General features: G+C 31.8%; 1 protein-coding gene across 1 annotated transcript in view; it reads left to right on the top strand.

The window, feature by feature from the left end:
• Bm14 (Uncharacterized protein) overlaps positions 1-13774 on the top strand; it is a gene marked incomplete at both ends in the record, with an annotated part of 30208 nt that extends 16434 nt beyond the window's left edge. Inside the window, 7 exons of the mRNA XM_043082289.1 lie at positions 357-1335; positions 4099-4349; positions 4458-4601; positions 6562-7540; positions 10303-10553; positions 10662-10805; positions 12767-13774. Coding sequence (XP_042938223.1) covers positions 357-1335; positions 4099-4349; positions 4458-4601; positions 6562-7540; positions 10303-10553; positions 10662-10805; positions 12767-13774 — 3756 coding nt within the window. The remainder of the gene's footprint in view (positions 1-356; positions 1336-4098; positions 4350-4457; positions 4602-6561; positions 7541-10302; positions 10554-10661; positions 10806-12766) is intronic.
• Positions 13775-14555: the final 781 nt, after the last annotated feature.

The raw sequence follows: 14555 nt of genomic DNA, 5'->3' as shown, positions 1-14555 counted from the left end.
AACTTTTGAGTTATGACAGGGATTTTGGAATTAGATGATAAATTTATTAATAAACTAATATATTTAGAAAAGCATTTACTTGAAGAAATATCTCCTTTGCGCATTTGTCAAATAGCAGCGACATTATTCTTTAGAAGCAACCGTCAATAAATTTGAATGTTTTTCAGAATTGGCAACAAACTATTCTCATTAACATGCATTTCATCTATTTATTCTTCTTTGTCTTCCAATTGAGCAATATTCGAAACACAGTAAGTCCACATAAAGTTAAAAAAAAAAACAACATAACACCACAATACCATCGGCATTTAAATTTTTCACAGTGATTTTTCATTGATAATTTCATATCATTTAAGGTAGCGCAAACGGAACAAACAGAACCGTTGGATTTATCAATATCAAAAGTGAAAGAGGAAGGAAATAAATCGCAAGGCTTATCAGTGAAAAGAGTGAGTGATGAACGAATTAAACCGCGACGACTTGTTCCAATCGAAACACTGACGGAAGTAATTGAACCAGAAAAAGAAAGCACAGGAAAGAAACGGCGTTGTGATATATGTCAAAAGGAAATAACACATATGAAAAAACATGTGATGACTCATACCGGTGAAAAGCCGTATAGTTGTCCAGTATGCAAGAGAAATTTCACTCAATCCTGCCATATAAAAAATCATATGATGACTCATACTGCTGAAAAGCCGTATAGTTGTCCACTATGCAAGAGAAATTTCACTCAGTTCGGGAATATGAAAAAACATGTGATGATTCATACTGGTGAAAAGCCGTACAGTTGTTCGATATGCAAAAAGAATTTTATTCAGTCCAGCAGTATGATAGCACATATGGTGGTTCATACCGGTGAGAAGCCGTACAGTTGTTCCATATGCAAAAAGAATTTCGCTGATCTCTGTAATATGAAAAGGCATAAGAAGACTCATACTGGTGAAAAGCCGTATAGTTGTCCAGTATGCAAGAGAAATTTCACTCAATCCTGCCATATAAAAAATCATATGATGACTCATACTGGTGAAAAGCCGTACAGTTGTTCAATATGCAAAAAGAATTTCAGTCGGTCCAACAGTATGAAAGCACATATGGTGATTCATACCGGTGAAAAGCCTTACTGTTGTTCGATATGCAAAAAGAATTTCAGTCGATCCGACAGTATGAAAGCACATATGGTGATTCATACCGGTGAAAAGCCGTATAGTTGTTCGATATGCGGAAAAAGTTACCCCCAAAAACGCAGTTTGCAGACTCACATGGTAATTCATGACATGAATAGACCTGTCTACCAGTGTACTGTATGCAGTAAAGATTTTCAGACTAAATCCGGTTTGAAATCGCACATGAAGAATCATTAAAACTTGCCCAATTTAAACAAAATAAATGCCCTCTGCTATTTCTGTTTTGATTTTTTATATTCTCTGTATCGATTTCATTTACAAGTAATCTTGCATGCTGTGTACGAAGAACTTGCGAATAAATATCGCTATTGTTATATTACTAATGAATGTAGTTGATCATATGTATTCCTCCCTTGATTATTATATAAATGAAATAGAAATAAATTTCTGGGGAAGAAAAGAATCTTCTTAATCATTTCATAAAGCTATATAATTATGCGATCTACAGCAGAGCGTCAAATTTATATCAGTGAATGACTAAATATTTGATCGGTAATCAACAATGTATTACAGATGAAAATCAGCAAGAGATTTGAGGATGCATATACAAAAGCATATCTAACTATTTGTACTGACTGAAATATTTTTAAAACCATTAACTGTCACTTTGATCATTTATGTTAACACCTGTCTCAAAAGTTACTTTTTTCCTCACCGTCTTAATTGTACCTGTTAAGAAATCACAACGTGACATATATTTCATTTCTTCCATCAATTCCATAAAGGAAGTTATTGATTAAAAAGACTTCCCATGAAAATGTAGAGGAGATGACTTAAATGCTTTATTAACCATATTATTACTTTAACTAAAATTAATACCACTTCTTCACTGAATATTAATTAATAATGATATTTTTACAATTAACTTAATCTTGCCATGACATTATTAATGCACCTAATAATTACACAGTATTAATGAATTTAATTAGTGATATAGGCTAAGGTAAAAAATATGTAGTCAATAAGAATGACAGAATTTTCTCGCGAAGTAACAGCAAACACTTCAAATCAAATTTTGAACTGAGCTACAGTTGCAGACGGAGATGTCTCTGGCGAAAGCGATATAATTCAGAATATTGCACAATTTGACTGTTTCAAAGTAGATACGACAATTCAACTGAAACATAAAAATATCACATACGTATGGAAAGCTTTATTGGTTGCATGTGGCTAGCATGTTTACCTTAAAAAAAAGAAATGTACTTAAAGTGAGCTGATGACTTTTACTAGGGCTTCCTCGTTCAAGGGAAATAATTGCAATTCCCGATTAAAAGAATTTCCATCCCCAACAATTGTACTAACAAATACAGAAATGTCAAAACAGGTTTAAAGTTCTAAAAGTTAAAATTGGAAGGAGTAGGAATGGAAGAATGAGGGATCAATCCCTAAACCTAAAATACATTTAAAGTATTATTAAGCTGAACATAGCAAGAAAATTTGGAAGAAATATAAAGTCAATAAATAATCCGACAGTTTGATTTACTGATTTAAAAAAACAAAAATATTACAGAAGAAGAGAAACTGAACAAACGATTTAGCAAATAAAAGAATCCACCAAAGCACATAATTTCCATTCCAAATAACTACATTAAAAAATACAAAAATGTGCTAACTGTTATGCGTTCTAAAAGGATAAGCGTACCCTAATCTTGTTGAAAAAGCAAGATGACCAGTCACTGTCATCTTGCTTTTTCAACAGCATAGTATAGAGAATTCTTATTTCCTACAGGCTATCTCTCGGGAATTTCGTCTCTCTGAAATTCCTCTCGGAAATTCAACATCATGGAAGAGTGAAATATTTTCTGTATTTATTGCTTTCTATTCACAATTGCATGGATTTTAGAATTTCAGTTGAAAAAGGTATTTCATTCACATTCTTTTTTATATCCTTATTTATAAAATTTTTCATAAAAATTAATGGAACGTTCCTTTCAAGCAATCTAAATCATTTGGTTCTTGTTTTTTCATATTTGAATAAGTAATGCATTTTTCCTATTCTCGAAAAAAAAAAGAAAAAAAAAATAGTTCTATACATGGTCTTCTTTATTAGAGATTTTCTTATAGTTAAACATCTAATAATTTCCTACGGGATGTAAAAATGGGAATTAAAAAGACTGTGTAAAGGAAAATCGGATTACAGCGATTGGAAGTGATAGATATCAAATCAGAAAATTTTGTATGGTAATCAAAAAAGTTGAAAATTCAGCTGGTTAATGAGTTAGCATTTTGTTTATTTGCGGAGTATTTTAAATTATACTTTTCATATATTATTGATTTTAAATTCAGCGTTTTACTTTATTTCTAAAATTTGTGAACATTCTTTTTTTTCAATACTATTGCAGATTTGTCATCGGTGCACAGTATTTTATCTACTCCGGATTTGTGGATCAATTATATGATATACCGACCAATGGATTTGTCTCTTAGCTCCTTACGAAATAAATCTTCACTCAATATAATTTGTGCGATAAAATATTTGAATGTAAAATATTTGCATCACAATTTTTGTTTTTATTTCTACTCTTTGGAAAATTATGTTCTACTTATGTACGTTCTCTTAAACTAGTTGAGTAATCAATCTTTCCATATTCTCCGATGTAAATCAAGATTTTCTATTATACTAGATCAGTATTTGATGAGTTTTTTTTTGCGAAGTATTTAAAAGCATATTTCGGTTATCGTTATATCCAGTAAATATTATTAAGCAAATGTCAGGAGTTTCCTCTCTCATCAATTGGTTTTAGAAATATAAAGTTGCCAGAAGTTGACATCAATTAGTGGACGAATACTGAATATATTTTCTATTTCCATTGTGTTTCTTATCCTATTATAGTTCAGATGAACAACTGAAGTTACTTAGAATTAATTCTGAATAACCATCTAGATTATAAACCTTCTAATTAACAAACAGAACCGTTGGATTTATCAATATCAAAAGTGAAAGAGGAAGGAAATAAATCGCAAGGCTTATCAGTGAAAAGAGTGAGTGATGAACGAATTAAACCGCGACGACTTGTTCCAATCGAAACACTGATGGAAGTAATTGAACCAGAAAAAGAAAGCACAGGAAAGAAACGGCGTTGTGATATATGTCAAAAGGAAATAACACATATGAAAAAACATGTGATGACTCATACCGGTGAAAAGCCGTATAGTTGTCCAGTATGCAAGAGAAATTTCACTCAATCCTGCCATATAAAAAATCATATGATGACTCATACTGGTGAAAAGCCGTATAGTTGTTCGATATGCAAAAAGAATTTTATTCAGTCCAGCAGTATGAAAGCACATATGGTGGTTCATACCGGTGAGAAGCCGTACAGTTGTTCCATATGCAAAAAGAATTTCGCTGATCTCTGTAATATGAAAAGGCATAAGAAGACTCATACCGGTGAAAAGCCGTATAGTTGTTCAGTATGCAAGAGAAATTTCACTCAATCCTGCCATATAAAAAATCATATGATGACTCATACTGGTGAAAAACCTCATAGTTGTCCACTATGCAAGAGAAATTTCACTCAGTTCGGGGATATGAAAAAACATGTGATGATTCATACTGGTGAAAAGCCGTACAGTTGTTCGATATGCAAAAAGAATTTTATTCAGTCCAGCAGTATGAAATCACATATGATGATTCATACCAGTGAAAAGCCGCACAGTTGTTCGATATGCAAAAGGAATTTCGGTGATCTCCGTAATATGAAAAGACATATGACGACGACTCATGCTGGTGAAAAGCCGTACAGTTGTTCGATATGCAAAAAGAATTTCACTCGGTCTGACAGTATGAAATCACATATGATGATTCATACGGGTGAAAGCCGTATAGTTGTTTGATATGTAGAAAAGGTTTCATACATAAACACCATTTGCAGTCTCACATGGCAACTCATGAAATGAATAGACCTGTCTACCACTATACTGTATGCAGTAAAGATTTTCAGGCTAAATCCGGCTTGAAATCGCACATGAAGAATCATTAAATTTCGCGTACTTTAAACAAATGAAATGCTCTCTGCTATTTCTATTTTATTATTTACATTCTCTGTTGTTAGCTATTTCTTTTGTTTGATCTTATATGCACATTTATGTCGTTTTTCGTCCCTGTTTTTTGTTCTTGCAGCGTTTTTCTTTACAAGTAACAAGTAATCTACACAAGTAATCTTGCATGCTGTGTACGAAGAACTTGCGAATAAATATCGCTATTTTTAAATTACTTATGAAATGGAATTGCTCATATGTATTCCTCTCTCGATTATTGCATAAATAAAATGAAAATCAATTTTTGGGAAAGAAAAGAATCTTCTTAAACACAACATATCATTTCATAAAGTTGTTTGGTTATGCGGTTTACAACAGAGCGTCAAACTTATATCAGCGAGTGACTAAATATTTAATCGGCTATTAATAAAGTATTACAGTTAAAAATCAACAAGAAATTTTCAGAAAACATATACAATATCTGTCTAATTATTCGTGCTGATCGAATTATTTTTAGAACCATTAGCTTTCACTTTGAACCATTAGCTTTCACTTTAAAGTTGAAACCATTTAGCATTTATAAATCAACATTACCAATTATAAGAGATGCAGCAATGTAATTTTCCATTCTTTCCAATATTCCCAAAAATTTGAAAATGTGGAAAAATTGAAGCGAAATATAATAAGATTACAAAAAGTGTCATAACTGCTTTGCATAAATTATTTATAACAATAAAATACAGAAGCTGAAAAGAAATGATTCAGTATAGAGGATTAAGCAGTAGTGCTATTATCATTTTATTATACATTATTATATATTCTATTATTATTGCTATACATACGTTATTATACGTAGACGTAAGTTATCAATACACGTAGTTTGCCACCCCCATCTGAATGAGAAGTTATACATGCGATTATCGAACAATATCTAACAGAATTGATCGGTTGGCCTCTGTCATACTCTCCTACAATTATCATTCAGTAGTTTTATTTCATTCATTTCGACAGAAGACGACAGAAGATTACCCCTTTTCAAACTTTTGAGTTATGACAGGGATTTTGGAATTAGATGATAAATTTATTAATAAACTAATATATTTAGAAAAGCATTTACTTGAAGAAATATCTCCTTTGCGCATTTGTCAAATAGCAGCGACATTATTCTTTAGAAGCAACCGTCAATAAATTTGAATGTTTTTCAGAATTGGCAACAAACTATTCTCATTAACATGCATTTCATCTATTTATTCTTCTTTGTCTTCCAATTGAGCAATATTCGAAACACAGTAAGTCCACATAAAGTTAAAAAAAAAACAACATAACACCACAATACCATCGGCATTTAAATTTTTCACAGTGATTTTTCATTGATAATTTCATATCATTTAAGGTAGCGCAAACGGAACAAACAGAACCGTTGGATTTATCAATATCAAAAGTGAAAGAGGAAGGAAATAAATCGCAAGGCTTATCAGTGAAAAGAGTGAGTGATGAACGAATTAAACCGCGACGACTTGTTCCAATCGAAACACTGACGGAAGTAATTGAACCAGAAAAAGAAAGCACAGGAAAGAAACGGCGTTGTGATATATGTCAAAAGGAAATAACACATATGAAAAAACATGTGATGACTCATACCGGTGAAAAGCCGTATAGTTGTCCAGTATGCAAGAGAAATTTCACTCAATCCTGCCATATAAAAAATCATATGATGACTCATACTGCTGAAAAGCCGTATAGTTGTCCACTATGCAAGAGAAATTTCACTCAGTTCGGGAATATGAAAAAACATGTGATGATTCATACTGGTGAAAAGCCGTACAGTTGTTCGATATGCAAAAAGAATTTTATTCAGTCCAGCAGTATGATAGCACATATGGTGGTTCATACCGGTGAGAAGCCGTACAGTTGTTCCATATGCAAAAAGAATTTCGCTGATCTCTGTAATATGAAAAGGCATAAGAAGACTCATACTGGTGAAAAGCCGTATAGTTGTCCAGTATGCAAGAGAAATTTCACTCAATCCTGCCATATAAAAAATCATATGATGACTCATACTGGTGAAAAGCCGTACAGTTGTTCAATATGCAAAAAGAATTTCAGTCGGTCCAACAGTATGAAAGCACATATGGTGATTCATACCGGTGAAAAGCCTTACTGTTGTTCGATATGCAAAAAGAATTTCAGTCGATCCGACAGTATGAAAGCACATATGGTGATTCATACCGGTGAAAAGCCGTATAGTTGTTCGATATGCGGAAAAAGTTACCCCCAAAAACGCAGTTTGCAGACTCACATGGTAATTCATGACATGAATAGACCTGTCTACCAGTGTACTGTATGCAGTAAAGATTTTCAGACTAAATCCGGTTTGAAATCGCACATGAAGAATCATTAAAACTTGCCCAATTTAAACAAAATAAATGCCCTCTGCTATTTCTGTTTTGATTTTTTATATTCTCTGTATCGATTTCATTTACAAGTAATCTTGCATGCTGTGTACGAAGAACTTGCGAATAAATATCGCTATTGTTATATTACTAATGAATGTAGTTGATCATATGTATTCCTCCCTTGATTATTATATAAATGAAATAGAAATAAATTTCTGGGGAAGAAAAGAATCTTCTTAATCATTTCATAAAGCTATATAATTATGCGATCTACAGCAGAGCGTCAAATTTATATCAGTGAATGACTAAATATTTGATCGGTAATCAACAATGTATTACAGATGAAAATCAGCAAGAGATTTGAGGATGCATATACAAAAGCATATCTAACTATTTGTACTGACTGAAATATTTTTAAAACCATTAACTGTCACTTTGATCATTTATGTTAACACCTGTCTCAAAAGTTACTTTTTTCCTCACCGTCTTAATTGTACCTGTTAAGAAATCACAACGTGACATATATTTCATTTCTTCCATCAATTCCATAAAGGAAGTTATTGATTAAAAAGACTTCCCATGAAAATGTAGAGGAGATGACTTAAATGCTTTATTAACCATATTATTACTTTAACTAAAATTAATACCACTTCTTCACTGAATATTAATTAATAATGATATTTTTACAATTAACTTAATCTTGCCATGACATTATTAATGCACCTAATAATTACACAGTATTAATGAATTTAATTAGTGATATAGGCTAAGGTAAAAAATATGTAGTCAATAAGAATGACAGAATTTTCTCGCGAAGTAACAGCAAACACTTCAAATCAAATTTTGAACTGAGCTACAGTTGCAGACGGAGATGTCTCTGGCGAAAGCGATATAATTCAGAATATTGCACAATTTGACTGTTTCAAAGTAGATACGACAATTCAACTGAAACATAAAAATATCACATACGTATGGAAAGCTTTATTGGTTGCATGTGGCTAGCATGTTTACCTTAAAAAAAAGAAATGTACTTAAAGTGAGCTGATGACTTTTACTAGGGCTTCCTCGTTCAAGGGAAATAATTGCAATTCCCGATTAAAAGAATTTCCATCCCCAACAATTGTACTAACAAATACAGAAATGTCAAAACAGGTTTAAAGTTCTAAAAGTTAAAATTGGAAGGAGTAGGAATGGAAGAATGAGGGATCAATCCCTAAACCTAAAATACATTTAAAGTATTATTAAGCTGAACATAGCAAGAAAATTTGGAAGAAATATAAAGTCAATAAATAATCCGACAGTTTGATTTACTGATTTAAAAAAAACAAAAATATTACAGAAGAAGAGAAACTGAACAAACGATTTAGCAAATAAAAGAATCCACCAAAGCACATAATTTCCATTCCAAATAACTACATTAAAAAATACAAAAATGTGCTAACTGTTATGCGTTCTAAAAGGATAAGCGTACCCTAATCTTGTTGAAAAAGCAAGATGACCAGTCACTGTCATCTTGCTTTTTCAACAGCATAGTATAGAGAATTCTTATTTCCTACAGGCTATCTCTCGGGAATTTCGTCTCTCTGAAATTCCTCTCGGAAATTCAACATCATGGAAGAGTGAAATATTTTCTGTATTTATTGCTTTCTATTCACAATTGCATGGATTTTAGAATTTCAGTTGAAAAAGGTATTTCATTCACATTCTTTTTTATATCCTTATTTATAAAATTTTTCATAAAAATTAATGGAACGTTCCTTTCAAGCAATCTAAATCATTTGGTTCTTGTTTTTTCATATTTGAATAAGTAATGCATTTTTCCTATTCTCGAAAAAAAAAGAAAAAAAAATAGTTCTATACATGGTCTTCTTTATTAGAGATTTTCTTATAGTTAAACATCTAATAATTTCCTACGGGATGTAAAAATGGGAATTAAAAAGACTGTGTAAAGGAAAATCGGATTACAGCGATTGGAAGTGATAGATATCAAATCAGAAAATTTTGTATGGTAATCAAAAAAGTTGAAAATTCAGCTGGTTAATGAGTTAGCATTTTGTTTATTTGCGGAGTATTTTAAATTATACTTTTCATATATTATTGATTTTAAATTCAGCGTTTTACTTTATTTCTAAAATTTGTGAACATTCTTTTTTTTCAATACTATTGCAGATTTGTCATCGGTGCACAGTATTTTATCTACTCCGGATTTGTGGATCAATTATATGATATACCGACCAATGGATTTGTCTCTTAGCTCCTTACGAAATAAATCTTCACTCAATATAATTTGTGCGATAAAATATTTGAATGTAAAATATTTGCATCACAATTTTTGTTTTTATTTCTACTCTTTGGAAAATTATGTTCTACTTATGTACGTTCTCTTAAACTAGTTGAGTAATCAATCTTTCCATATTCTCCGATGTAAATCAAGATTTTCTATTATACTAGATCAGTATTTGATGAGTTTTTTTTTGCGAAGTATTTAAAAGCATATTTCGGTTATCGTTATATCCAGTAAATATTATTAAGCAAATGTCAGGAGTTTCCTCTCTCATCAATTGGTTTTAGAAATATAAAGTTGCCAGAAGTTGACATCAATTAGTGGACGAATACTGAATATATTTTCTATTTCCATTGCGTTTCTTATCCTATTATAGTTCAGATGACCAACTGAAGTTACTTAGAATTAATTCTGAATAACCATCTAGATTATAAACCTTCTAATTAACAAACAGAACCGTTGGATTTATCAATATCAAAAGTGAAAGAGGAAGGAAATAAATCGCAAGGCTTATCAGTGAAAAGAGTGAGTGATGAACGAATTAAACCGCGACGACTTGTTCCAATCGAAACACTGATGGAAGTAATTGAACCAGAAAAAGAAAGCACAGGAAAGAAACGGCGTTGTGATATATGTCAAAAGGAAATAACACATATGAAAAAACATGTGATGACTCATACCGGTGAAAAGCCGTATAGTTGTCCAGTATGCAAGAGAAATTTCACTCAATCCTGCCATATAAAAAATCATATGATGACTCATACTGGTGAAAAGCCGTATAGTTGTTCGATATGCAAAAAGAATTTTATTCAGTCCAGCAGTATGAAAGCACATATGGTGGTTCATACCGGTGAGAAGCCGTACAGTTGTTCCATATGCAAAAAGAATTTCGCTGATCTCTGTAATATGAAAAGGCATAAGAAGACTCATACCGGTGAAAAGCCGTATAGTTGTTCAGTATGCAAGAGAAATTTCACTCAATCCTGCCATATAAAAAATCATATGATGACTCATACTGGTGAAAAACCTCATAGTTGTCCACTATGCAAGAGAAATTTCACTCAGTTCGGGGATATGAAAAAACATGTGATGATTCATACTGGTGAAAAGCCGTACAGTTGTTCGATATGCAAAAAGAATTTTATTCAGTCCAGCAGTATGAAATCACATATGATGATTCATACCAGTGAAAAGCCGCACAGTTGTTCGATATGCAAAAGGAATTTCGGTGATCTCCGTAATATGAAAAGACATATGACGACGACTCATGCTGGTGAAAAGCCGTACAGTTGTTCGATATGCAAAAAGAATTTCACTCGGTCTGACAGTATGAAATCACATATGATGATTCATACGGGTGAAAGCCGTATAGTTGTTTGATATGTAGAAAAGGTTTCATACATAAACACCATTTGCAGTCTCACATGGCAACTCATGAAATGAATAGACCTGTCTACCACTATACTGTATGCAGTAAAGATTTTCAGGCTAAATCCGGCTTGAAATCGCACATGAAGAATCATTAAATTTCGCGTACTTTAAACAAATGAAATGCTCTCTGCTATTTCTATTTTATTATTTACATTCTCTGTTGTTAGCTATTTCTTTTGTTTGATCTTATATGCACATTTATGTCGTTTTTCGTCCCTGTTTTTTGTTCTTGCAGCGTTTTTCTTTACAAGTAACAAGTAATCTACACAAGTAATCTTGCATGCTGTGTACGAAGAACTTGCGAATAAATATCGCTATTTTTAAATTACTTATGAAATGGAATTGCTCATATGTATTCCTCTCTCGATTATTGCATAAATAAAATGAAAATCAATTTTTGGGAAAGAAAAGAATCTTCTTAAACACAACATATCATTTCATAAAGTTGTTTGGTTATGCGGTTTACAACAGAGCGTCAAACTTATATCAGCGAGTGACTAAATATTTAATCGGCTATTAATAAAGTATTACAGTTAAAAATCAACAAGAAATTTTCAGAAAACATATACAATATCTGTCTAATTATTCGTGCTGATCGAATTATTTTTAGAACCATTAGCTTTCACTTTGAACCATTAGCTTTCACTTTAAAGTTGAAACCATTTAGCATTTATAAATCAACATTACCAATTATAAGAGATGCAGCAATGTAATTTTCCATTCTTTCCAATATTCCCAAAAATTTGAAAATGTGGAAAAATTGAAGCGAAATATAATAAGATTACAAAAAGTGTCATAACTGCTTTGCATAAATTATTTATAACAATAAAATACAGAAGCTGAAAAGAAATGATTCAGTATAGAGGATTAAGCAGTAGTGCTATTATCATTTTATTATACATTATTATATATTCTATTATTATTGCTATACATACGTTATTATACGTAGACGTAAGTTATCAATACACGTAGTTTGCCACCCCCATCTGAATGAGAAGTTATACATGCGATTATCGAACAATATCTAACAGAATTGATCGGTTGGCCTCTGTCATACTCTCCTACAATTATCATTCAGTAGTTTTATTTCATTCATTTCGACAGAAGACGACAGAAGATTACCCCTTTTCAAACTTTTGAGTTATGACAGGGATTTTGGAATTAGATGATAAATTTATTAATAAACTAATATATTTAGAAAAGCATTTACTTGAAGAAATATCTCCTTTGCGCATTTGTCAAATAGCAGCGACATTATTCTTTAGAAGCAACCGTCAATAAATTTGAATGTTTTTCAGAATTGGCAACAAACTATTCTCATTAACATGCATTTCATCTATTTATTCTTCTTTGTCTTCCAATTGAGCAATATTCGAAACACAGTAAGTCCACATAAAGTTAAAAAAAAAAACAACATAACACCACAATACCATCGGCATTTAAATTTTTCACAGTGATTTTTCATTGATAATTTCATATCATTTAAGGTAGCGCAAACGGAACAAACAGAACCGTTGGATTTATCAATATCAAAAGTGAAAGAGGAAGGAAATAAATCGCAAGGCTTATCAGTGAAAAGAGTGAGTGATGAACGAATTAAACCGCGACGACTTGTTCCAATCGAAACACTGACGGAAGTAATTGAACCAGAAAAAGAAAGCACAGGAAAGAAACGGCGTTGTGATATATGTCAAAAGGAAATAACACATATGAAAAATCATATGATGACTCATACTGCTGAAAAGCCGTATAGTTGTCCACTATGCAAGAGAAATTTCACTCAGTTCGGGAATATGAAAAAACATGTGATGATTCATACTGGTGAAAAGCCGTACAGTTGTTCGATATGCAAAAAGAATTTTATTCAGTCCAGCAGTATGATAGCACATATGGTGGTTCATACCGGTGAGAAGCCGTACAGTTGTTCCATATGCAAAAAGAATTTCGGTGATCTCTGTAATATGAAAAGGCATAAGAAGACTCATACTGGTGAAAAGCCGTATAGTTGTCCAGTATGCAAGAGAAATTTCACTCAATCCTGCCATATAAAAAATCATATGATGACTCATACTGGTGAAAAATCTCATAGTTGTCCAGTATGCAAGAGAAATTTCACTCAGTTCGGGGATATGAAAAAACATGTGATGATTCATACTGGTGAAAAGCCGTACAGTTGTTCAATATGCAAAAAGAATTTCAGTCGGTCCAACAGTATGAAAGCACATATGGTGATTCATACCGGTGAAAAGCCTTACTGTTGTTCGATATGCAAAAAGAATTTCAGTCGATCCGACAGTATGAAAGCACATATGGTGATTCATACCGGTGAAAAGCCGTATAGTTGTTCGATATGCGGAAAAAGTTACCCCCAAAAACGCAGTTTGCAGACTCACATGGTAATTCATGACATGAATAGACCTGTCTACCAGTGTACTGTATGCAGTAAAGATTTTCAGACTAAATCCGGTTTGAAATCGCACATGAAGAATCATTAAAACTTGCCCAATTTAAACAAAATAAATGCCCTCTGCTATTTCTGTTTTGATTTTTTATATTCTCTGTATCGATTTCATTTACAAGTAATCTTGCATGCTGTGTACGAAGAACTTGCGAATAAATATCGCTATTGTTATATTACTAATGAATGTAGTTGATCATATGTATTCCTCCCTTGATTATTATATAAATGAAATAGAAATAAATTTCTGGGGAAGAAAAGAATCTTCTTAATCATTTCATAAAGCTATATAATTATGCGATCTACAGCAGAGCGTCAAATTTATATCAGTGAATGACTAAATATTTGATCGGTAATCAACAATGTATTACAGATGAAAATCAGCAAGAGATTTGAGGATGCATATACAAAAGCATATCTAACTATTTGTACTGACTGAAATATTTTTAAAACCATTAACTGTCACTTTGATCATTTATGTTAACACCTGTCTCAAAAGTTACTTTTTTCCTCACCGTCTTAATTGTACCTGTTAAGAAATCACAACGTGACATATATTTCATTTCTTCCATCAATTCCATAAAGGAAGTTATTGATTAAAAAGACTTCCCATGAAAATGTAGAGGAGATGACTTAAATGCTTTATTAACCATATTATTACTTTAACTAAAATTAATACCACTTCTTCACTGAATATTAATTAATAATGATATTTTTACAATTAACTTAATCTTGCCATGACATTATTAATGCACCTAATAATTACACAGTATTAATGAATTTAATTAGTGATATAGGCTAAGGTAAAAAATATGTAG

This window comes from Brugia malayi (assembly GCF_000002995.4).
Source record: "Brugia malayi strain FR3 genome assembly, contig: Bm_v4_Chr4_scaffold_001, whole genome shotgun sequence".
NCBI lineage: Eukaryota > Metazoa > Nematoda > Chromadorea > Rhabditida > Onchocercidae > Brugia > Brugia malayi.
The sequence above is the reverse complement of the archived record's forward strand: the minus strand, read 5'-3'. Positions and strand labels throughout refer to the sequence as shown.